The 22,670-nt window shown below is 52.3% G+C and overlaps 1 protein-coding gene across 26 annotated transcripts in view; it reads left to right on the plus strand.

Moving 5' to 3' along the window:
• The window catches only part of COL13A1 (collagen type XIII alpha 1 chain), a 157,476-nt gene that overhangs the window by 67,443 nt on the left and 67,363 nt on the right, over window positions 1–22,670 (plus strand). For 16 of the 26 annotated variants that reach the window (XR_004262166.1, XM_032256195.1, XM_032256206.1 and 13 more), the window contains exons 4-10: window positions 3,226–3,252; window positions 6,214–6,249; window positions 9,351–9,377; window positions 12,072–12,122; window positions 19,093–19,128; window positions 19,978–20,004; window positions 21,082–21,108. Coding sequence is in view for 25 of the 26 variants with exons in the window: in XM_032256195.1 (XP_032112086.1) it covers window positions 3,226–3,252; window positions 6,214–6,249; window positions 9,351–9,377; window positions 12,072–12,122; window positions 19,093–19,128; window positions 19,978–20,004; window positions 21,082–21,108 (231 nt within the window). In the remaining variant the exon portion in view is untranslated. The remainder of the gene's footprint in view (window positions 1–3,225; window positions 3,253–6,213; window positions 6,250–9,350; window positions 9,378–12,071; window positions 12,123–19,092; window positions 19,129–19,977; window positions 20,005–21,081; window positions 21,109–22,670) is intronic. The other 10 variants (XM_032256202.1, XM_032256212.1, XM_032256217.1 and 7 more) reach the window with 2 other exon arrangements.

Raw genomic sequence — 22,670 nt, forward strand, 5'->3', positions numbered from 1 at the left:
GAGTGGGCAGCTCCATTCTGGCAAAGCCACTTTGGGCAGGTGGTGGCGGTGGCCATGGTTATGTAAGAGAGAGCGGGTCAGCCGGCTAGACTGGGAGCCAGCACGTAATTACAGGCAGCGCGCCGCTTGGAAGCCCAGGGTGGGGCGGGGACTGGAGCCTTCCAGAGAACCTGAGAAGAGCCCAAGGAGACTGCCTCCCTGAAGTAATGGATCCAGAGAACAGGAGCACCTCTCTTTCATATCCCAACAAAAGACCAGAGGGCGCTGGGGGAGCTGGAGATACGAGTTGAAAGGGCCCAGCCCTCACATCAGATCTTTCTCAAGGTTGCTGAATTCAACCCTATCATCATCCCTCCCTTGGAGAAGTTATTTCCATAGTGGTTTTCCTCTTGATCTGTACCTGTGGGAGCCACCTGCCTAGCTTTTAGTAAAGGCCATTATTGAGTACTCCATTTGTCCCCCAAAGGCCCTTGCAACCACACTGAGGATCCCATGCCCCCAGACATGTCACAGTGAGGCAAGGCCTGTCATGTCATTGCTTGAAAGGAGGGATGATTTATTATGGCATGTTTAGGGCGTCCGATCTTAATTCCTATTATCCATCTTCCAAAATAAAGTCTGCCATAGAGAGCTTTCACCTGTTGGAAATGGGCTGGTTTTCCCTGCCTTATTCCAAGGAAGCCACAAGAGCCCGCAACTGCTCCCACCCTATCTCGGGACCTACTGCACACACCTAACCCTCAGGGCCAGGGCAGCTCTGAGTCCCTGCCTGACTTGAAGGTCCTCTCAATAGGAATTTCGAATTCTGAGACCTTGTGCTGGCCTGACCCAGGGACTGTTCACAGACCCCTTTGGGTCTGTGCTGAAGGAGCCCATGAGGTGGAGGGAATGAGTCTCAGTCTCTGCCCACAGAGTGAAGGATAAAGGCCCAGGTAGCTTTCCGCACATTCTGAGCCCAGCGCAGAAGAGAAGCTCTTTACCTTTGCCCAGTGCTGGCTGAAACCACAAGGCAGGAGGAGGAAGAAATGGGAAACTGGCCAGGGCAAGAATCACCTCCTCGGCCGTGTTCTCTCTGGTTCCAGCAAAAGAAGAATGCTGGTGATCAGAGAGACAGGGTCTGAGATGCCTGTCTGCTGCCCTCTGGGTGTATCCTGGGGCCTGGCTCTATCCTCCAACAGGAAGACCCAGGTTCCTGTGGGCACAAGCTCAGCCAGTGCCTGTAGAACACGACCGTGCAGGATGGATTAAAGCTGCAGCAGAAACCATTTAGGTGGAAGCAAATTTTCAGCCACCACTGCCCTACCCGTCATGCCCCTGGCAGACATTGCTAATCAATTAGGAGGCTTTTTAACATAACCCATTAGTCAATCACTCCCAATCCATTGGCGTCAGTGCTTAAGCTGACATCCACTGGCCATCCCTGGATTCTATTTAAGGGAGAATTTCTTAATGCTGGGAACTGTGAGACTGAAAACAGATGACCAAGGGAAATAGGGATGTATCTTTCTCTGAAGGAATATAGGGAAATATTTGCCGGCAGCTGCCAGGCCTGGTTGAATATGATCCTTGCCGAAATAGTAGCTAACACTTACCGTGTGTTAGACACTGCTATGTTTTTATGGAGGCAGTGTAACAGTGATTACGAGCCTGGGCTCTGGGGCCAGACCAACTGCAATCAAATCCTGGCACTGCCACTTTTTGCTGTGTGACCTCAGCAAGTTACTTAACCTCTCTCTGCCTCAGTCCCCTCATCTGTAAAATTAGAAATAGTATCGTCCTCATATGAGTATTGTAAGGAGTGTGTGTGTGTATGTGCTACATATATGTGTATTTTTACTTGGAATATATTAATTCATTTGCTCCTGAAAGCATGAGGCTTCCCTAGATGATCCCTAAGGGTTTTTTGCAAATGTTTAATTTTTTTCTTTTTTAGAGGCAGGGTCTCACTCCCTCACCCAGGCTGGGGTGCGGTAGTGTGATCATAGCTCACTGAAGCCTCAACCTCATGGGCTCAAGTGACCCTCCTGCCTCAGCCTCCCACGTGGCTAGGACTACAGGCTAGACTACACCTGCTAATTTAAAAAAATTTTTTTTTCTTTTTTTTTTTTAAAGAGACAGGGTTGCGCTATGTTGCCCAGGCTGGTCTTGGTCTCCTATCCTCAAGCCACCCTCCTGCCTTAGCCTCTCAAGTGGCTGGGTAAACATTACACTTGAAGGAAGAAATTATGATTTTGTGAATTTTTATTAATGAATTTATTACTTTATTTCTACCCCATTTCATTCCAAGAAACATTTTCCGGAGGATTGGGAGGTCACCGCCCCACTTCTCAGCCCACTCTGTGACGTTAGGGGACAGGCAGTTTAGAAGTGAAAGGAAGAGGACATTGATTCAGCATTAAAGTTCTGGTTTTAGGGACGCAGGGCCTGGGCTGTCCTTGTGGGGGCCTGGGAAAGCAGGAGTGCTGCCAGGTTCTGGCATCTGCAGGCAGATTGATTCCTTCGTTAATGTGTCTTCAGGACTATTGAGAGCTCCACATTGCCGAGGCACTGGGGACACAGTGAATGAGACAGGAAGGTCCCTGCCTCAGGAGCTCACATTTTAGTGCAGTGGAGCAAAACCAACATGACCGGGATGGCGGCCAGTCCTGTCCCCATGAAGCCTGTAGCCCCACATTCCCCAAGGACCCCCCAACTGGCAGGTGTCACTACATCACCGCTGAGGGGATGTCCTCAGGAACAAGGCTTAGAAGGGGTGATGTACTCCTGGCGCTGCCTGAACTTTTCTCAGCAGCCCTTCAAGGATGGACTTGTCTCCCAGGGAACCCCCCAAGACCCACTCCTGGTTCTGCCTTTGGCTTATGGGAAAAGTGGGATGTCTGGAAGGAGAGAAACCAGATGTGGCAGCAGGTCTCTGAAGGGAGAAACTGAGGCCAGCCCCACGCACATCCCTGGCGGGTCCTCTTCTAATAATCATGGTAGTAGCTGCATTTATTTAGCACTTGCTATATGTCAGCAGCTGGGCCCCGAGCTTTACACACATTCTCCCATTTGATCCTAACAGATAGGTAATGATTATTCTTCCATTTTCAAGATGAGAACACCAAGGGACACCCAAGTGGCTTGCTAAGTGGTTTGCCGAGGTCACACAGCTGGTTGGGATACTGTTTGACAGTTAGGTGTTACAATACCCTGCCTGACCTATGTCAACTTCACTCTTCATTTCAGGGTCCCACTGGAAGGCCTGGACTCCCAGTAAGTAATTTTTGTTTCTTTTTTCCTTTGCGCCTCTTTTACGTGCTCCTTCTCAGTCTGAGGACTGGCTAGGTTGGGTGGCTGGTTTTTCTCCAGGTGAATCTGGGTGACGGGCCGTTCTCCAGAATCCCTGATCTGTATAGCTTAGAGTGAAGCCACTTCAGCTCCTTCCTTCTTTGATATCTAGAGAGGACCCTACTGGGGCATCTTCAGCTGCAGACCTTAGTACCCCTGCTGGGGCCCCCGGCAGACAAATCACAGCATGCAGGCCCTTCCAAAGCTGGGCCTGACTTCCAGACTGATGGCCCTACCATGGGCGGCTGCAGGGACGGGCAGCCCATGGGCACACTGACTATCCCCTGCACAGCAGCTGGCATTCAAATTACTGTTCTCCTATGCCTGCTGGTAAGACAGTGGACTCAAAAACTTTGTTTTCCCTCAATTACCATGTCCCAATGCTGGGGACTGTGGGGGAATGTTCAGACTTGCAAATGGAAACTCTCCTAGTAAAAGCCCCAGCGCAAAAGGAGTGTCCAAGGAACCATGGAGACACTGGGACAAGAGAGAGAGCCATCTCTTACTGAAACCGTAAGAGGAGCCAGGCACTGCATTTATGCCCTCTCACACATTTGGCTAGTTCAGCACCTCGGCGAAATGGGTATGATTGTAAATCTGTTTTATACATGAGACTCAGAAAGGTAAAATACTTTGTCCGTCTGTTCAAGCTTCGGGTGGGGAGCTGTTAGAGGCCCGTATTGTCACACACCATTCCATTCTGCTGTTGCTTGTGGTCTGTGATCCACCCTCGAAAACCATCTTTAGAGTCTTCTAAGACATTGCTCTGTGGAGTCTAGCCCGGGGCATGGATGAGTTGAATACTGGATATATGTACTGTGGGACCTCAGGTGGGGAGTGACCCAGGCATGATGCTGCAGCTGGTTAGGGGGCTGGGATCGGGTATGAAGGGCACCCTGGCCTGGAGCTGGTACCAGTCTGCCCTGTCTCCCTGTACGAAGACCACATCCATGAGATTCCAGACCCTTCTGTGCATCCCTCTTACCTAATGACTCCCCTTTTAGACATGGATTATACTGTAATCTTTGGATGAATCCAGCAGCTTCTAGAATTCATGCCTAGCAGTGGCTGTCTTAATGAAATGCATATGGGAGAATGTTCAGACTTGCAAATGGAAACTCTCCCAGTAAGAGCCAGTGCAGAGGAGGACGGGTGAATCGGTCCCGTGAAATCCAAGGAGGGGAAACATCAGATGACCGAGGGGAATGTGGGCAGACTTTGTTTTTTCTTACAACATCCACCTTTAAAAAGCATTTAGGGGACAATTCACAGAGCAGGGGCTGCTGCACATAGTTTCCAGTCTCTGACCATTCCACACCCATCCCTAACCCAAGCATTTTATGGCCAGGACTGCAAAGAGCATTAGTTTCAAAAAAGAAATGAAAAAGAAACCAAAACACGCATCCTGAAATATCATTGAAAGGCCCAAGAGTGAGTGGACCATGGGGCTGCCACAGCCGATGGCCAGCCCTGGCCTGGTGTCCTTCATAGGCAGAGCCAGTTTCAGATCTGTGGGTCATGGTCCTGTTGATGCTTCCGTGTGAAGGGACCTAGGAGTAACCCTCCGAAAGACTGTGGATGTGAGCCCCTGGTGCACAAAGCAAAAGGTGTGGCATACAGACATGCTGATGAAATTTACCTGCCCACGGCTGTGCTAGGCTTGACATGAGCAGATGCCATTTACTTAAAACCAAAGGCCAGGCAGGGGCCACACGCTTAGAGACAGCATCACATGGCATCTTCCCAGCAATCCCATGAGAGAGAAGCTCTTATCTCCCCACTCAACAGAACTGACACTCAAGGAGGTTAAGGGAAGAGTCGGTGCTTCTCATCTGCACTGCTACCCTGCCATTCATTAACAAAAGTGGAACATTTTACTCAAAGCCACCATTGCTCTTGACCATATATGTGAATTTTAAGAGCCTAATTTCAGCCATGGTTGCTTCTCTCAGGTATGTCCCACATACGTTGTGGATGTTCATTGTCCCTCAAGGCATTGTGCCTCAGTGGGGTTAGCAGATGCAGAGTTGCCTCAGAAATGCCCATGCAGTCCCCTCCTGCCCAGCAGGCCAGACAAACCACCTTCATCTCCACACCCTATTGCTTTCCATCCTTCGGCTCATAGCAAACTCTAGGCCCCACCCCAGGTTTTATGATGTCTGCATGCATATGATTGCAAAAAAATATTTTCTGCCTAAAGGGGGAGGAGCAAAACTTAATAAGCAGATTTCCAGCGTGAGAAGATGTAACCCCTGGCTATAAAACAAAGCATTTCCCTGGGAGCATCTGCAACTCGTGATTCAGCTGAATCCACATGGCTCTTGGTCCTTCCTGTCAGTACTGGAGGTGGCCGTGAGGAAGGAGGAGTGGAGAAGGACTCCAGTTGTTGCCTTCTTAAACCAGGGGCTGGGGAGGAGCACTGCTCTCCAGCCCTGGCAGAGGCAGACCGAGGAAAGTGAGTCACCTTCTATCACATGGGACCTGCCAGTCACCCTACTCTGGGCCTTGAAGTTGTGCGTGATAAAGATGAGGCACATCCTGGCCATTGCTGGAATTGATGCAACAGTGAAGTCTAAGGGAGCAAGGGCCTTGAATAGGCATAGGGAAACTGAGGCCCAGCCTGGGACCAGACTCCTCCTTCAGTGCTCTTTCCACAACACTCATGCCGAAGTATACGTAGTCATAGCAGTGGCCACTTGCTGAATAATGTTTGGGGGCTGCATAGGGAGCACGTACATGATGCTTGGGCATCATACAGGGTGTCTTCCCAGCTGCAAACGGGATTAGCTGTGCCCTAATCAGGTGCCCAGCTTGCCTATGGGATCGTTCACATGCTAGCCTGGTTCCAACCATATATCTGATTGATTCTGCCTCCTTCATCATCAGGGGGACAAAGGTGCCATTGGGATGCCTGGACGTGTGGTGAGTTAGCCCGTTTGCACCTGCTCAGGTGGCCATTGCTTGCTTCTCCGTGCTGGCCTGTCCTCTAAACAATGGCAATGTGCTGTCTACCTCAGCCCCAAGGAGAGGGTCAGCACTTTCCCTTCCCCAGGCCCCAGTGTGCTTCAGAGAGGGACAAGGAAGGAGAAGGGAAGTTTTATTCCAGTCCTTCAGACCCCACAATATGGCTTTACTCTCCAGAGAGCTGCCACAGCAAAGGAAACCCCCAACAAAGTTGCATGAACAAAGCCCTTTGCCAGTCACCTGCTGGGAACTGGGGGAGGGACAAACTGAGCCTCGACACTGGGAGGACTCCCACTCCGTCCCCCAGAGCTGGCAGTTCACCCTCAGATGCACAGCTGCTCCTGCAGTTACCCCTCGGTGGAGCCAGCGTTCCCAGAGGACTTCTCTGTACACAGAGATGCACTAAGGGATGGTGAAGACAGGGCGTGGTTCCAGGTGGAAACTCCAAGTCCTCATGAGGAGGCTGAGAGTTAAAACATTCCATGTTTCCTGCTGGAAAATGAAGATGGAGAAGGGGGGATGAGAATGTTTGATGGAGAGGGTGTTTCCCAGGAATGGGAAGGCCAGCAGCAGGCCCTGAGTGTCTGCGAAGGGCTATAAGTAGCCTAAGGTAGTGATGGCCATGCCCCACCCTCACCACTCCCCAGCCTCGGCTGGGACATGGCCTCAGCTGCTCTCCCTGTGTGACCCCTAACTTCCCATCAGCCATCAGCCGTCAGCCTCCGCCTCCACCTGGTTCCCCAGGACTCCTGACCACCCCCATGTCATTCTCAGCTTTGCCTCAGCATCTCATGGGATTGGCTCTAGGAGTGAGTGTGGCATCCTTGTGTGAATTTGCACGCCTGGTGTGAGCCTGCTGGTGCTCAGAGGTTGAGAAAAGGCATTCAGAGGATGGATAGCTGACCCTTGCTAGCACTAACTGCTTGCTGGCATTGTGCTAAGATCCTTCCATATGTTAGCTTACTCAGGCTTCACAAGAACTGTATGAGGTAGGCACAGTTTCCACCCCCACTTTTCAGATGAGAAACTGAGGCTCAGAAGCTAAATGTCCTTCCCAAGGTCACACAGGAAGTGGCTGAGCAGGAATCTGAACTCAGATAGCCCAACTCTAAACCCGTGTTCTTGATCCTGACAATATTAGGATCTCACCCCTCACCACCCACCCCCATTGGCCGTGCAGCTCTGAGGAGGGTCTGATCCTTAGAATGAAGCCCCAGAGGCCTGGGATATTTTAGAGTTCAGGGCAAGTGTTCCGTGTCACAGAGCTCTCTCCAGGGCCCACTCAAGGCCTGTCTATCAAGGAATAGAGGCTGGGAGCCCTGGGCCACCCCACATGAAGCTCTCCCACCACCTCCCAGACCAGAGCATAGTGAAATTGCTGCCCAGCCCTGTCTCTTCTCTTCCATTCTCGAACTCCAGATCCTGAGTCCACCCAAGCTGTCAGAGGTTCTGTACAGAGCAGGGAAATGTGATTCAGCCATCCTTTCTTGATGGCCTGAGCCAGGCATCTGAGCCACCATTGCCCCCTAAGCACCTATCTTCCGGATGAAGCTGTTGAGACTCACTGCACCTGAGATAGGGTGGAGTTGGGTTTTGTACCCAAGCCAACTGTGGGACCCCAAAGTCCCTGCTCCCAGTAGGCAAGTTTCAGGAGCTTCTTCCCTGAGCGCAGAGACCAGCCCACAGCTGCAAAATGCAAAGTGGCAGCTCTGGGCCTCCCCTTCCTTCCCTCCTTCTTGGGCCCTGTGGACACCTCCCCCCAGGAAGTGTCCCCCTGAGCTGTGTTGTGCCCCATAGCAGCGGGGGAAGGAAGGGAGCTGCAGGAGGTCCCCCCAATTCCTTCTTGGCAGGCCTATTTTCAAGCCACTGTGGCTGCTGGTGCTATTTTAAATGTGACAATGGGCCCATTTGGCTGCCCAGGAGGGGTCCTGGCATGAGCCACATGATTAGGAGTGAGGTGGCCAGTAGGTGTGACATGCCTGGGTCATCCCTGGGGTTTACCAGAGGTGGCATCATTGGCCTGTCCAGAGCAGGGTGGACTGTCCATCTACTGGTCACTGTGATTGCAAGAGACCCTTGGCCTCCTAACCCACCTCTGCTGCCTCACTGACCCATGCTCCATCCTTCCAGAGGTGTGTCTCCTGCCTTCTAGCCTCCTGTGTTTCTCCATGACCCCTTCCTCCACCTGGCCTGGCCAGCCCCAAGGACACTGGGCTTGTCTAGCTTGGCAAAGCTTTGTTACTGGTGTTCAGTTGGACATGCAAACCTCCTAGACACCAGTGTCACAACACAGCCCTGGGGAAGTTCTCCCCCATCCCCACCCCAACCTCAGAGTACCCTGACCAGCTGGGGCCGTGGCTTCTGGAGAAGATTTCTGTTTTTTGTTTGTTTGTTTGTTTGTTTTGAGATGGAGTCTCACTCTGTCTCCCAGGCTGGAGTGCAGTGGCACAATCTTGGCTCACGGCAACCTCCACCCCCTGGGTTCAGGCTGTTCTCCTGCCTCAGTCTCCTGAGTAGCTGGGATTACAGGCTCCTGCCACTGCACCCGGCTATTGTTTTTGTATTTTTAGTAGAGATGGGATTTCACCATGTTGGTCAGGCTGGTCTTGACCTCCTAACCCTATGATCCACCTTCCTCAGCCTCTGAAAGTGCTGGGATTACAGGTATGAGCCACGGTGCCCAGCTGGGGAAGACTTCTTGACTTAGGTGGGATCTTGTTCTCTTTTCTCTATCTCTATCTCTGTCTCTCTTCCATCATCTGGCGTGTGTGCGCGCGCGCACGCACACACATGCCTCAAGAGGGCCTCTTGCAGCCCCAGCCACTGTTTCTCAGTTATCTGGAGCGGCCGCTTCCACATGCCACATGCTGAGCTTGTTGGATGTGGACCTGTCATGTGTCAGCATCTGTGTTTTGTTTTGTTTCTATTTCACGGTGATTTCTTCTGTTTGGTTGTTGTGCCATGAACACGGATTCTCGGGTGGGTGCCTCTTTCTCATCCCCTTTTTTCTCTCCCTCCTTCTCTCTTCCTGCACCCTGTGTTGCATGTGACTGCCCCAGGGAGTAAAGGGTCAACCAGGCGAGAAGGTGAGTCCACGCTTTCCCCTTCTGCCCTGCACCCAGCCGCCGCCTCCAGGTGGACTCTTGACGGGGAGCCTCTCCACCCTCCTCCGCCGATGAAAGCCCCAGCAGAGGGTGCTGGCAGGGCCTGCTGCCCTCACAGCCTCTCACGGCCCAGTTTCCTAACAGCTTCCATACCATCGGGCAGCAGTCTTGGGATTCCTGGGCGGCGGTCCCAGCTTTCCCAGCTGAGTGGGTCTCCCTGCCCTGCCCTGGTGGCATGTGGCCTCACCGCTCTGGCCAATTGCAATTTAGTGTAGCTGGAACTGCCCAGGGGGATCCCCGAGGTTATGGAATAGAGTACCCCTGAGAAGTCATAACCCCAGAAGCCATCCTGGAACATCAGCCCTGGGGAGTTCTTGAGAGATTTCTGAGCACAACACCTTTTTTTTATTTTTTGAGATAGAGTCTCGCTCTGTCACCCAGGCTGGAGTGCAGTGGCATGATCTCAACTCACTGCAACCTCCATCTCTTGGGCTCAAGCCTCAGCCTCCCAAGTAGCTGGGATTACAGGCACCCGCCACTATGCACAGCTGATTTTTGCATTTTTAGTAGAGACAGGGTTTCACCACGTTGTTCCACCCTCCACAGCCTCCCAAAGTGATGGGATTACAGGTGTGAACCACCACACCTGGCCGAGCACAACACTTCTAACAAGCTCACCCTACAGATGAGGAAGCTCATCTGAAGCCCAAGGAAGGCCCAGTGCCCGCCCAAGGTCGCACAGCAATTGTGATGAGCAGGGGCTCCAAGCCAGGCCCCCCGGTGCCTGGCTCCATACTTCCCTGCCTGTAATGCCGCATTTCTGCAGTAGTTTTCCATCTCCTGAATAACAACCTCAACAATTACAATACAGCTGCCATGTGTTAAACACAAACTGTGTCAGGTGCAGTTTTAAGTATGTTGTTGTCTGTTTTCCAAACCAGCACTGACAACCTTTCTAGGGAAGCTTTAATATTCCCATTTACATGAGGCACGGATGACAGGCCAAGTCACATGCTCTGGGTCACACAGCTAGAATGTGGCAGAGCTGGAGAGGTGCCCCAGTGTGTCTGACTCCAAGGCTAGGGCCCCTAGCTACCATGCTATTTTGTCCCCAAAATGGAACTAGACTGTTAGCTCCACAATGGCAGGGGCTAAACCACCGAGGAGAAAGACACATCACCCCTTCCATGGACCGCATTGTTTTAAGTTCTTTACATTATCGCATGACGTCTTCACATCCACCCTATGAGACAGGTGCTATCTGTATCCTCACAGAAGAGAAAACAGGCATGGGGACGTTAAGTCACTTTCCCAAGGTCACACAGCTGGTGGCTGGCAGAACTGGGTTTCAAACCCAGGCATGCTGGCTGCTTTTTTTTTTTTTTTTTTTTTTGAGGAGTCTCGCTCTGTCGACCAGGCTGCAGTGCAGTGGCATGATCTTGCCTCACTGCAACCTCCGCCTCCTGGGTTCAAGGGATTCTCCTGCCTCAGCCTCCCAAGTAGCTGGGACTACAGGTGCATGCAACCATGCCTGGCTAATTTTTTTTGTATTTTTAGTAGAGATGGGATTTCACCACATTAGCAAGAATGGTCTCGATCTCCTGACCTCATGATCCACCCACCTCAGCCTCCCAAAGTGTTGGGATTACAGGCGTGAGTCACCGTGCCCAGCCACATTCTGGCTCTTAACCATGACACTACACTGCCTTGTATAAAAATTATTGTATCATTCCCATGACATAAACAGGGACTAATCTGAAATCACACCTCCCCTGCATGTGAGGCATGACATTTTCCAAAATGCGTTTTGAAAAATAAGGGCAGCAGAGCCGCTCTCAGCATCCCTGTTCACAGAGGAGGTGTGGGCTCAGAGAGGTTTTGTGACTTTCCTGGCAGAGTAAGACCTTGAACTTGGGGATACACATGGCACTTGTCTAGCTAGCTCAGCCACCCTTGACAGCACTCTGAGCTCCTCATTCAGCAGCATCTGCCTGCCTTTCAGAGCTGACAACTCTGCCCCAACCTGCACCCCTCCATGTCATTCTGAAACCGGGACTCGGAAATGTGAGGCAGCTCAGCCTTTCAGGGTCAGAGATGCTGGGTCCACACAGCACGCATGTTGCCTGTGTCCCCACCCTCTGTTTTCACAGCCCCCTTCTCAGGCAGATCCCTGCTCACTAGCCACACGGTGTGCAGCCAGATGGGTATTTGGAGGGCTGGAAAGTGTCCTGGGCTGGGCCGGGGAGAGGCTGGGGACTGGGCACCCTTGCTAAGTCTCCCCTCTCTCCCTGTGCCTCCCTGTTTCCCGCCACTCCAATGGATCCTATCCTTCTTGCTTCCCGGGCCTGTGGTCCCACTGCCCTGTTTCCCCGGAACACCATGTCCTATGCTCTCTCTGACACCTCTTCTCCTTTCCCTCCTGCTGCTTCCCCCCACTACCTGCCCTTCCCAACCCTTCCCGAATGCTCCCTCTGTGCCCCCGTGCCCTCTATGTTGCCTCTGCTGATCCCCTCGTGGCCCCCCACGTCCCCTGGCCGCCTTCTCCTGCTGTCCCATGGGGCCAGCGTCTTGCCCCCGCCCCCTGCCAGCTCCTTCCTTTTGGCTCCTCTCGTTCCGGCTCCTCTTCTCCATACTCCCTGCCCCTCGCTCCCTCTCCCCCTTCCTCTCTCCCTGCAGGGGTCCCCCGGAGACGCTGGGCTGTCCATCATTGGTCCCCGCGGCCCACCTGTAAGTTGTTTTTGCTCTTCTTCGGGGTGTGGGGGGGATGGGTGAGTTGATGAAAAGGGCTTTTAGGCTGGGGATGAGGGAACAGCGAGGGGCGGCTGTGCCCCTGGGTGGGGAGGCCACCGCATGTGATGTGGTCAGCCCAACCAGGCCTCCGTGCCGATGTTGATGTTAAGGAAAGTGGCCTGACTAAATATACCTAAATTACAGCCCCCTGGGAGGTTCTGAGGGACCTGCCCTCTAGCCACGAAGCTACAGCAGCTGCGAGGCGGCCCTGCTGTTTACAGACAGAAGGGAGAAAGGGCTCGCTCTCCTCTGGATGGGGTGATCCGGCTTTCCGGGGAACAAACCCTTGTTTCTGGAAGCCCACGGAGCAGATACGAGTTGGGGTTCACTGACCCAGGCATGCACTCCTAGTCTTGCCAAAGGCCCCACCCGCACTCACCCCCTAGGACGCCTCTGTGTGCAGTGCTGGGTCCTGTGTGTTCATAGCACCCTCCACCCATTGGCTGGGAGCCTGAGAAAACCTGTGAGGCTCCCCTCAGTGTGCTTCCTTAGGGACTGAAACGGGGGTGTGGGTGATGAAGCCAGTAAGATATCAAGGCTGTGGGAGGAAGGGCTTGTTATTTTCCCAGAGTGCTGAGCCACGGGGCTGTAATAAAATCACCACGTGTCAGGGTGAAAGGATCCCGGAAATGGTCTAACGAAGCCCTCTCAGAAAGGAAAGGGAAACTGAGGCTCAGAGAGGGGAAGAGGTCTCCCGTGTAGAGGCTGGGTGGGATTAGAACCGAGGAGCCCTGGCCTCACCAAAGCAGCACAACAGGCTGCTGACTCCACCTTCTGGACTTTTCCAGACCCGTTATGCTCAGTGAGGGATGGGAGCGGAGGGCTAGCTCTGGGAGACTGAGACCCACGCAGAGGGAGAGAGGGCAGAGAACAAATGGCTAAGTTACGTCCAAGAGAAGGGGCCCACGGTGAGCTGAACGCCAAGCAAAGTATTGCGGCCAGTGCAGGGAGCTGAGAGGTGGTTTGGGAGGGAGAGCAGGGACGGGAGAGCCAGGCTGGCAGACAGGTCAGGGGCTGGGTCAGAGGCAGCACTTGGACGGTCCAGGGCTGAGTAGACATGGCCTTCACAGCAAGGTTTTCTTCTGGGCTCAAACCATAATGACCATGTTTCACACTTCCTCTGTGGCGGCCTTATCTTAAGACTTCTACACATATTCACTCACTTAATCCTCATAAAAACTCCATGACATAGGGACTGTGATTGCCTCCATTTCACAGATGAGAAAACTGAGGCACAGAGAGGCTGAGTGACTTGCCCAAAGCCACAGGGCTGGTGTGTGGCCACACTGGTAGCTCAGCATTCAGCCAGGCCATGTGGCTCCAGTCTGCTTCTGACCCCTGCTGCCACCATGGACCGGCTGGGCCTGGTGTCACTGTGGCAGGTGCTCCTGGGCTAACACAGTGGCTGCCCCAGTGGGCTTTGGGCCTCCTGTGTACTGGAGGAGGCGCAGCGCCAATGCCCTGGCCGAGTTGGTCCTGATGAAGGTGGCAATGGGAAGGTCATAGAAACAGAAGACAGTCAGTCCTCCCGGTTGGAACAGAGAGGACCAAGCCTGGTGTGTTGGGAGGACAGGGAATAACACAGCACACAGGCCCTACCCTGGGCCGCCATCTCTGTCTGCCTTCCGGTCTGGCTACAGATGTTCTGTTGTGTGGATCCCATTGATCCTCTAACACGCTTTCGGCAAATTATGTCAACAGGCTACCGAAAAGTTACTGAAAAGCTCCCCTGTCGGAGACTTGTTCAGGGCAATGGTTGGCCTCTGCTCCTCCTGGCCTCAGCCCAGCACACATACCTAATCAGAAACATACCTACTGCGCTGGGTTTGGCTCGAATGGTGAAAAGCACCTTCTGTTCAGGGAGCAGTGAGAGCGTCTGTCTCCCAGGCACTTATCACATAGTAGGTCTCCTTCATAGCTGTAAGGCAGGACCCACCAGCCCATTCTACAGAGGAGAAAACAGTTTCCTAACCTGTGGTCACCCAACTAGTAAGTTCCCGAGCTTGGGTTTGGCCAGGTCAGCCTCATCTCAAAGCCTGCATTCTTGCCTCAACACCCTGTTCCGTGTTTGAAATGCTATTGTTTAAAAGGATATTTACTTCAGGAGAAAGAAAATCCTCCAGGCGGGTGCCTACATTGGCACCAGAAAAGGTGTTATCATACCAGGGATCTTAACCGGGCCCAGCATCCTCTGACTTTGGCCCCCGTCACCCAGTGGCTGGAGCCATCCCTGCTGATTCCCTACTGGACAGCAGGGGCAACCCCCTCAGCTCCTTCCAGGAAGCTGCTCTGAGCTAACGGGAGCAGGGATAGGGGAAGACAAAGAGTCCATTTAGTCATTAATGGGTAGTGGTCAAGTGGGCGCCCTTGGTGGTGGCCAGGGATGATGGAGAATGTCTGGCTTTCCACTCAGCCAGGAAGGGTCCAGGATAGATGCTGCTAATAAGAACCAGCCTTGCCACTCTCAGGGGCCACCTGCCTCCCCTCTTGGAGCTTGATAAATAGTCCAAGCAAAGGGGGGATCCCTCCAAGCACTTTGGAGGAGGGTACACTTTCTAATGGAGCAAGCTGGAGTACAGTGTTGGGGCACGTTGACTTTAAGGGAGCCTCATTAAACCAAGGGGGAGGCTGGATCCCCAAGATGCTGGCAAGCCCAGCAGGTCCTGGGCAGGGGATCTGCCAGTCCTAGGAAATGCCCCATCTCAAAGGGGGCCCATTCCCTCTCTGAGCTCCCCAGCTTCTCTTCTGGGGCCAGGAGATATCTGAACTTCCAGTTTTCATCCACTAGGAGCCACCCCACACCAGGTAGACACACCTACCGAGTGTGTAATTCACTCCATTCATATTTCTTAAGAGCCCAGTGCCTGCTAGGTGCTGTGTAGACAGTGGAAACCTGACCTCAGTCAGCTTGCCCTCTGGGTACACAATCTAGTGGGAGAGCCCAGCAAGCAAGTACTAAGCCAGGGGATGGTTAGAGAGCTGTGGGACAAGGAGGAGGCACCAGACTTGGGGGAGGAGGGCAGGCAGAGAAGGCTTCCTGGAGGAGGGGTTAATAACTGCAGTCAAGGACCAGTGAGAAGCCCTTACATTATGGTCAGGGGTTGGGCTTCGTCCTGAGGGTGTGAGGAGCCTGTAGGTTGTGTTAGGCTGATGTAGTACATAGCCAGATTTGCAGTTTAAAAGATTTTAGAAGGCCCAGCAAGCAGCATATTTAGAAGAGGCTGTAGTGGGAGGCTGGCTGGAAGGCACTTGCAACAGCCAAGTCCTGGATTGGAGTAGAATTGGTGGGCTGGCCAGGAGGGCTGGACTTGCAAGCTGTTTTGGAGATGGAATCAGAGGATTTAGTGATGATAAAAAACGGGGATTGAGGGAGAAGCAGGAGCTCAAGATGATGCCACATTTCTGACTTGAGTAACAGAGTCCCCTTCCCCAGAAGGAATTAAACTCATCTCCCCTGGTAAAGGAAACTCATCCCCTCTACCACGGGAGATGAGTTTAATTTGAGCATGATGACTTAGAGATGCCATAATGTCCAACAGGAACAGTCATCTGCTGGAGGTCAGAGCATGTGGTCTGCTGGAGCTGGCTTCCTTATCGTACCAGGAATCTTAACCAGGCCCAGCAGCCTCTGACTTTGACCTCATCACTCAGTGGCTCGAGCCATCCCTGGCAAGAGTGGACCATGCACACCTCACCTCCTCCCAACTGTGTTCAGTGACCTCACGTTGGTAGCTTGAAATCAGCTATGGTAGGTGTATTTACACCACAGACATTGGCAAATGCTGTGCAATGTGGGGCTCTCCTCTCCACTCTCCCCCACCCAGCTAATGGTTAAACGTTTACCAGCATGGAGTTTCGTTGGTACTGACTTGGAGTGAGGGAGGTAGAATGAGGCAGCCCCTGGGCAGAGACATAACTGACCATCTCTCGGGTCAAATAAGAGAAGGGGGACATCCTGGTGGGTTTTTCCCAACAAGAACCTTCTGTCTGTGTATTTGCTAGTAGGAGAAAGGCAGAAAGGAGTAGGGGTCCACTTTCAGAAGTGGGGACCCCTTTCTCTCCCTTTTTGTTCTGACTTTGAATTAAGGGAGAAGATTTCAGAGATCAATGTAAAGTGTATTTCCCTTGTTCTGGTACAGAAGGGTGTAATAGTAAACCATGAATTAATGTACAAATGCATCTATTTTTATGCATTTAAAGTGATCCTAATCTCTGTCCATTTTTCATGAGATTGGGAATTCAACAAAATTCTAGATACCAAAATGTATTATAAAAACAGGACAATCTAAATAAACATATGAACTGAACAGAATGGGGAGGCCAGAAATAAAGCTAAATGCATGTGTCCATTTGATACGTGATAAAGGCTTCATTTCACAATAGGAAAAGCAAGATCAATTGTTCAACAAATGATGCTGGGGCAACCAATAAGCCACCTAGAAAAAGGTAAAATGAAAGACAGTTGTCGTTTTTTTATTATTAATGCCTATTTATTTGTTATATCAGAATAATTTCCAGATGAACAAAATATTTAGATATAAAACCGGAAACCATAAAATACAAAGACAAAGCATGAGAGAACATTTTATAATTCTGAACAGGGGAAGGCCCTTTTCAACATGGCATAAAACCCAAATGCCATAGGAGAAGATTAAGTTTGTCTATATAAATATGAAACATACCAGAAACAAAATCAAAGACAAATGCCAAATTAGAAAGAATAGTCACCACATATATGATTATCAGAGACTTATTTTTGACAAAGAGCTTCACTCAAATCAGTAGGAAAAAAACAACCTAGCAGAAAACACTGGTAAAGAGAAACAGGCAGAGAAACACTGGAAGCGATGTCTAACCTCAGGATATAATTGAAGATATATAAATTAAAGTCTATTTCCAAGTCTCCCCAAATGCCTTTCCCAGGCCCAGCCTCTCCAGAAAGTGGCATCCCAGTTTACACTTGGTCCATGACAACAGCCTTCCTAAGATCTCTGAAAAAGCCTTGGTTAGTCCTGGATTTGGTCCTGGGTTGGGGAGATGCATCCTGCTAGCCAGGGCGGGCTCTGTAATCAGCAAACTGTGTGATTATCCCTACCATGTAAACATTGTCCCTAGTGGGACTGAAGATGTTTCTTGGAATCCTCTCCTCCTGACCTTTCCTTCAGGCTGCTTGGTGTGCAGGGCAGTTTACAGAAAGTTTACACTGGGAGGTTTCAGAGATGACATTGCATGGTTTCCAGGTTTTCTCCTTGGTCTATTCTTAGCATCACTTATCCTTGAGAGGAGAAAAGCCAGGGCCCCGTCTGATAGATGAATGGGATCTCCTCCCTTGTGCCCTTTTGGATGGCTGCCACAAGCCCATCCTAAGCCTGCGGGAGACTTCAGCTCGCTCCCTGTTGAATCAGGGCACCCACCCTGATGGCAGGGTGCCCATCCCACCCAGCTGATGTGTTCCCTGCACAGGCCACTGGGCACTTGTGTTCACGGCTTCAAGGAGGACCCTAGCAGCCTGGAGATGTTTTAGGATCATAGCCAATGAATCCAGAGAAATTTTCTGGAGAGGATCTGATTCTAAAACTTGCTGCTTGACAAGGACAAACTTTCATTGATCCCAGGACATACTGAGCCCAACAGCAACCTTGCTCTATTCTGGAGCTTCCCTGTTTAGTTCAGTTCAACAAGTGTCTGATGATGGCAGCTACCATTTCAATAGCCTTTACAAACATAATTAAATTGAATTTGATGATCCTATGGGTTTATACTGTTATCTCCGGTTATCTCTATATTATAGATTAGGAAACTGAGGCTCTGGGAGCTTAGACAACATGCTCAGCGTCCCACAGCCATAGTTGGAGGCAGGATTAGAATTTAGTCTGCCAGTCTAGAAAGCCCATGCTTGGGAAGAGATTGCGACCGTGTCAGCCAAAGGAAACCCCAAGCTGAGAACGGGGCATGTTTGGTGAACGGCAGGTGAGCCAGTGTGTCTGAGCAGATAATAGACGGAAATATGTGGCAGGAAAGGAACTTAACATGGTTGATCAGGACGGAATTGAGGTATGGCCTTGAACATGGTAGAAGGGAGCCCTTGCTGGTCCTTGAGAAAGGGGGCGACAAGACTCACGTTTCTTAGCTCTCCATCACCCTTGACCACCTGGTCATCCCTCCTCAGCCCTGCATCATCACAGCCTTGTGCTGCTTCTAATCTCAGCACATCCCCTTTGTCCTGAATCTTGATCATAAACCACTGGACTGTGACCAGTGAACCTGCCTCTAGTCACCACCCTAAATATTTATTTGTGTTGCCCTCTGCACCTCCAGGAAAATGAGCTTGGATTGCTCTGCATCCCACAAAGATTAGGGGATGCTCAGATACTGCCCAACTGGTAGGAGAAGCCTCCTGGCCAGCGTGAGAGGAACAGGAGCAATCTGACCTTTTCTAGCTAAAAACACACATTTTGAAGGTCAAGTTCTGATATCCAAACCATCCTTAGATAAGTGGCTATGAGCAATGACCGTGTAAATAAAAAAGTGCTTAGATGATCGCAGTCCAGGAGTTCAGTGTGCTGCAGGCTGAGTGTCTGCTGTCCTTGCTGTCCCATGTATCTGTTTACAAGCCACACATCCACAGTGGTGAGGAGCTCTCCAGGGCCACTTCCCAGAAGTAGACCCAAAGGACACTGGCCCCTTCCTGTTCCTTTCCCACCCCCAGCCCCTGAAGGACATTTCCTATGATGTTCCATTTCCTCATTCTCCATCTTCCCTCCCAATCTGCTAACCACAGTGAGTGTCCTCCAAGGATGATCACACAGAGTGAGAGGGATGGGAGCACAGATGACCTGGAGGGCTAGGAATTGGCTGCGCCTCATCCTCGCTCAACCTTACTTGTCTCCTGTTTTTTTTTTCCCAGGGTCAACCAGGCACTCGAGGTTTTCCTGGATTTCCGGTAAGTGGAGAAGGCTGAAGTTAGCTGTGTCCCAGGTGGTCTGTAAGCCTGATTAGGTTAAACCTCATCTGAGTTCAGCCCTGGTTCCACTCTTTCCCTCCCAAACCCTGGTCATTAAGGGCCTGCTTCTGCAGCCATTCATGGACACCAACTCAGGACGGTAGCTCAGCAGTCAGATCATGGTGCAAGGAATAAATACAGGGAAGCAAATACACAAACAAGGGGCAGCAGGACCGGCTCCATGTGAGTGAAGTCACAGGCTGATAAACCCCAGCATGACCTGGGAATATGGAATAGACAATGCCCTGCAGGAGATCACCCTGTGGCTCAGCCTGTGCCCGGGCTTTGAGAGGAGATCCAGGAGTGGGGGATCTGGCAGAGGGGTGGCCATCTGGGTGTCCTTGACCACTGCCTATGGGGCCTAAGACAGGTGCTGACAGGCAGAGCAGAGGGAGCAGTTCCCCTTTTTTCCCAGCCTCAGTGCAGGCCAGACCCTGATTTCTAGGGACACATCACCCCCTCTGCACTCAGGGCAAGGGTGACATCTTTGACATTAATGGGGAGGCCACCCATTGGGTTCTCTCTTGAGCTGTGCCCCTGGCATCCAGCATTTCATTCCCTCCTCACAAGGACCCTTCGTAGAACGTTCTATTTCTCTCAACCCCATTTCGGGATGGGAAATTGAGGCCTAGGCTTACCCATGGTCACATAACACGTATGTGGTCAAGCAGGGTCTTGAGCTCCAACTTCTCAGAATCTAGAATCTGTGCTTTTCCCCACTGCCCAGGGAGCCTCTTTGGGAGGAGGCGTGTGATGCTTAGTCTTTACATCTGGCCTTTCTGGTTTCAGGGTCCCATTGGGCTGGACGGCAAACCGGTAAGTGGACCCGCTCCTCCACACTGCAGGTCAGTGATCCTGGATCTGTTGGTCCTTCTGCAAGACCCTGGCTCCTTGGAGGATGCTTTCCTTAGAAAGAAAAGTCCTGGGGCTGAAGGTTGTCACTAGTGGGAGGAGGAGGGGGCCCTCTAAGTTACCCCTGACCCCAGTGGCCTTCCCAAGGGCACAGGTCCCCAGCTGCTCAGCTTGGCTTTCAGAGTCCAGGAGAGAGCCATCCCTGGAATGGGTGAATCTGGATGGGGTGGGATGAGGCCAGGAGGCAGTGGGGAGAGTGGAGGCTGCAGAGGTGAAATCGCTGGTGTAAGAAGCCTGTCCACTTGTGCACACGCCTGCCCCTGCTCCGTAGCACCTGTGTCTCCCATGGCCCTGTCCTCAAGATCAGGGTCTCCCTCCCTGATTGAGACCCTACACATGTGCTCAAGTCCATGTGAAGACTGCTTCCCACAATAGCTCCTCTCTTCATTCATTTCAATCCTTTGGACTTGGTCCCCTGACACAAATGTTCATGGGGGGAAGGAGTCCCCTCCCCAGTCCTAGAAGCAAGTCAGCTGGAAGGGAGCATGACTCATCCAAAGCCCTCAGGGTGGATGGAACGCAGCCCCACGCACAGCCAGGCCTGGCCCCACCACTCGCCTCTCTCAGTTGAGGGACTCTAGTCCCGCCCAGTCACTCCCCAACTAAAGTCCAGCAAGCTCAGTGCAGCCGAGGGGCACCGGCAACCATATCCACTCACGTCACAAGGCCAGGGATCCCCCAAAACTACCCTGGATATGTGGATGGAGTGAGGGTCGCGGTCCAAGGAGACTACCCCCACCTCTGCTCTCTGAAGGGCAGGCAGCTGCCAGTGAGGCCCAGTGAGGGGCAGTGAGCAAATAACCTGGCCTTAGGGACTGGGTGAAGGAGTACACAAGCCAGAAGGCACAAATGGAGCCTGGGGGCAGGGAGGAGCATGGGGGACAGGGAGGGGCATGGGGGGCAGGGAGGGGCACGGGGGCAGGGGGTGGAACATCTGGGCCACAAACAGCACACCTGGTACTCACCTTCTTCTCCTTCTAGGGCCACCCGGGACCAAAGGGGGAGATGGTAAGAGCCCAGCTTTCCTGCCTTCTTGAGATGGGTGGGAGTTGGCCTGGCCTCACAGGCACAGCCAAGCACTGCAAAGCAGGTCCCGCAGGGACAGCAGGAGTGGCTGCCTGTGCTGGTCACTCCCCAGCTGTGTAAGCCACATGCCCTGGATCATCACATCAATGTGCAGGGAGGAGAAATGGGCAGGGGCTTCTCCATCTGAAGCATGAGGATGGAAGATCCAGAGAGCATGCACACCTGGCCAGTAGCAACTGTTGCTTCTCCACCTTTTGGGGGCCTGAAGCACTCCAGTTCCCTGGGCAGATCCATCTGGGCGGTGGCTGCAGGGTGCTGTGATGTGGAGGGGAAGCCCTTGATCCTGCTTCCAACTTGCCAACTGGCCCAACCTCCAAACAGAAACTCCCAGGAAGGCATGGGGAGAAGAGGCAGTGGGCAGAAGAGCTGGCACTGGAATCCAGGTCCCCTAGCAAGGTTTCCTCTCCATCACAGCTGCCTCCACTGCAAATGCATTTTCCTCCCGCCCCGACCCCGTTCCTAGGCATGCTGTGCACAAGCGTGGTGTAGTGGGGATGGAGGCAGGAATAAACTGCCATGCCACATTGTTACAGAGCCATAAAGGGTTTGGGGCGCTTATCCCTTCAGTCCCCATCCCCCGCCCTCTTTCCCTCTCTGGCAGCCTTACGCTACCCTAAGGTAGCCCATGGTCCCCCAGAAGTAATAATAATGGTCATCCTATAGGCACCATTCTGTCATCCTCATAACAGCTTATCATCCCCACTTCACGAGAGGGGAAATTGAGGCACAGAGTGTCAAAGTACATTGCCTGAGGTCACAAAGCTCCTAAATACCAGAGCTGAGATTCAGACCCATGCAGTGGGGTCTTACCCCTCAGTCACACATCCTCTCAGCTGCCAGCACATTGTCCTGGAGGAAAGGGACTCTTCCTCCAGGGTCCTTCCACGGGGCCCCTCTTCCTGCCCTCACCCTGCCCACACCGTTCCTCTGCCCCATGCTCTTGACCACCCGTCTGTTCGGGGTTGAGAGCTAACTCAACAGAAAAGGCAGGCCTACCCCTTCTCCCATGAGCTCACATCAGTGGGATAGGTCCCCTGCCTGCCTCATCAAATCTGGCAGGCCACCGAGCCATGCGACTCCTGCTTGGCTTGGCATGGGGACCCAAGCTGTTAGTTGCCCACCACTGTCCAGCTTCATTACCTTGGCCTGTTCTTCATCTGTTCGTCTTCTGCCCCAGATGCTGTCCCCTCCGCTGGTGTCCTACTAGGGCACTGGCACCCGCCTTCATGCGTTTAACCTATGTCCTCACTTGTTGAAAGGGAGTCACCTGTGCCTTACCCAATTCACATTATTCCCAAGAACCTGAAATAAGGTGTTGAGGTGTTGGGAAGACACAGTTGTACAATAGTGCAGCTGCAGGGTGGACAGGACTGGGGGTCTGAGACTCAGGAATGACATGAGGGCTGTAAAGCAGGGCCTGGACTGAGTCCAAACCCACCCACAGGGCTGTCGGAAGAGCGAGGAGCACTCAGAACACTCCTGGC

The sequence above is a fragment of the Sapajus apella genome, unplaced genomic scaffold (assembly GCF_009761245.1).
Source record: "Sapajus apella isolate SASKATOON/1434 unplaced genomic scaffold, GSC_monkey_1.0 scaffold94, whole genome shotgun sequence".
NCBI lineage: Eukaryota > Metazoa > Chordata > Mammalia > Primates > Cebidae > Sapajus > Sapajus apella.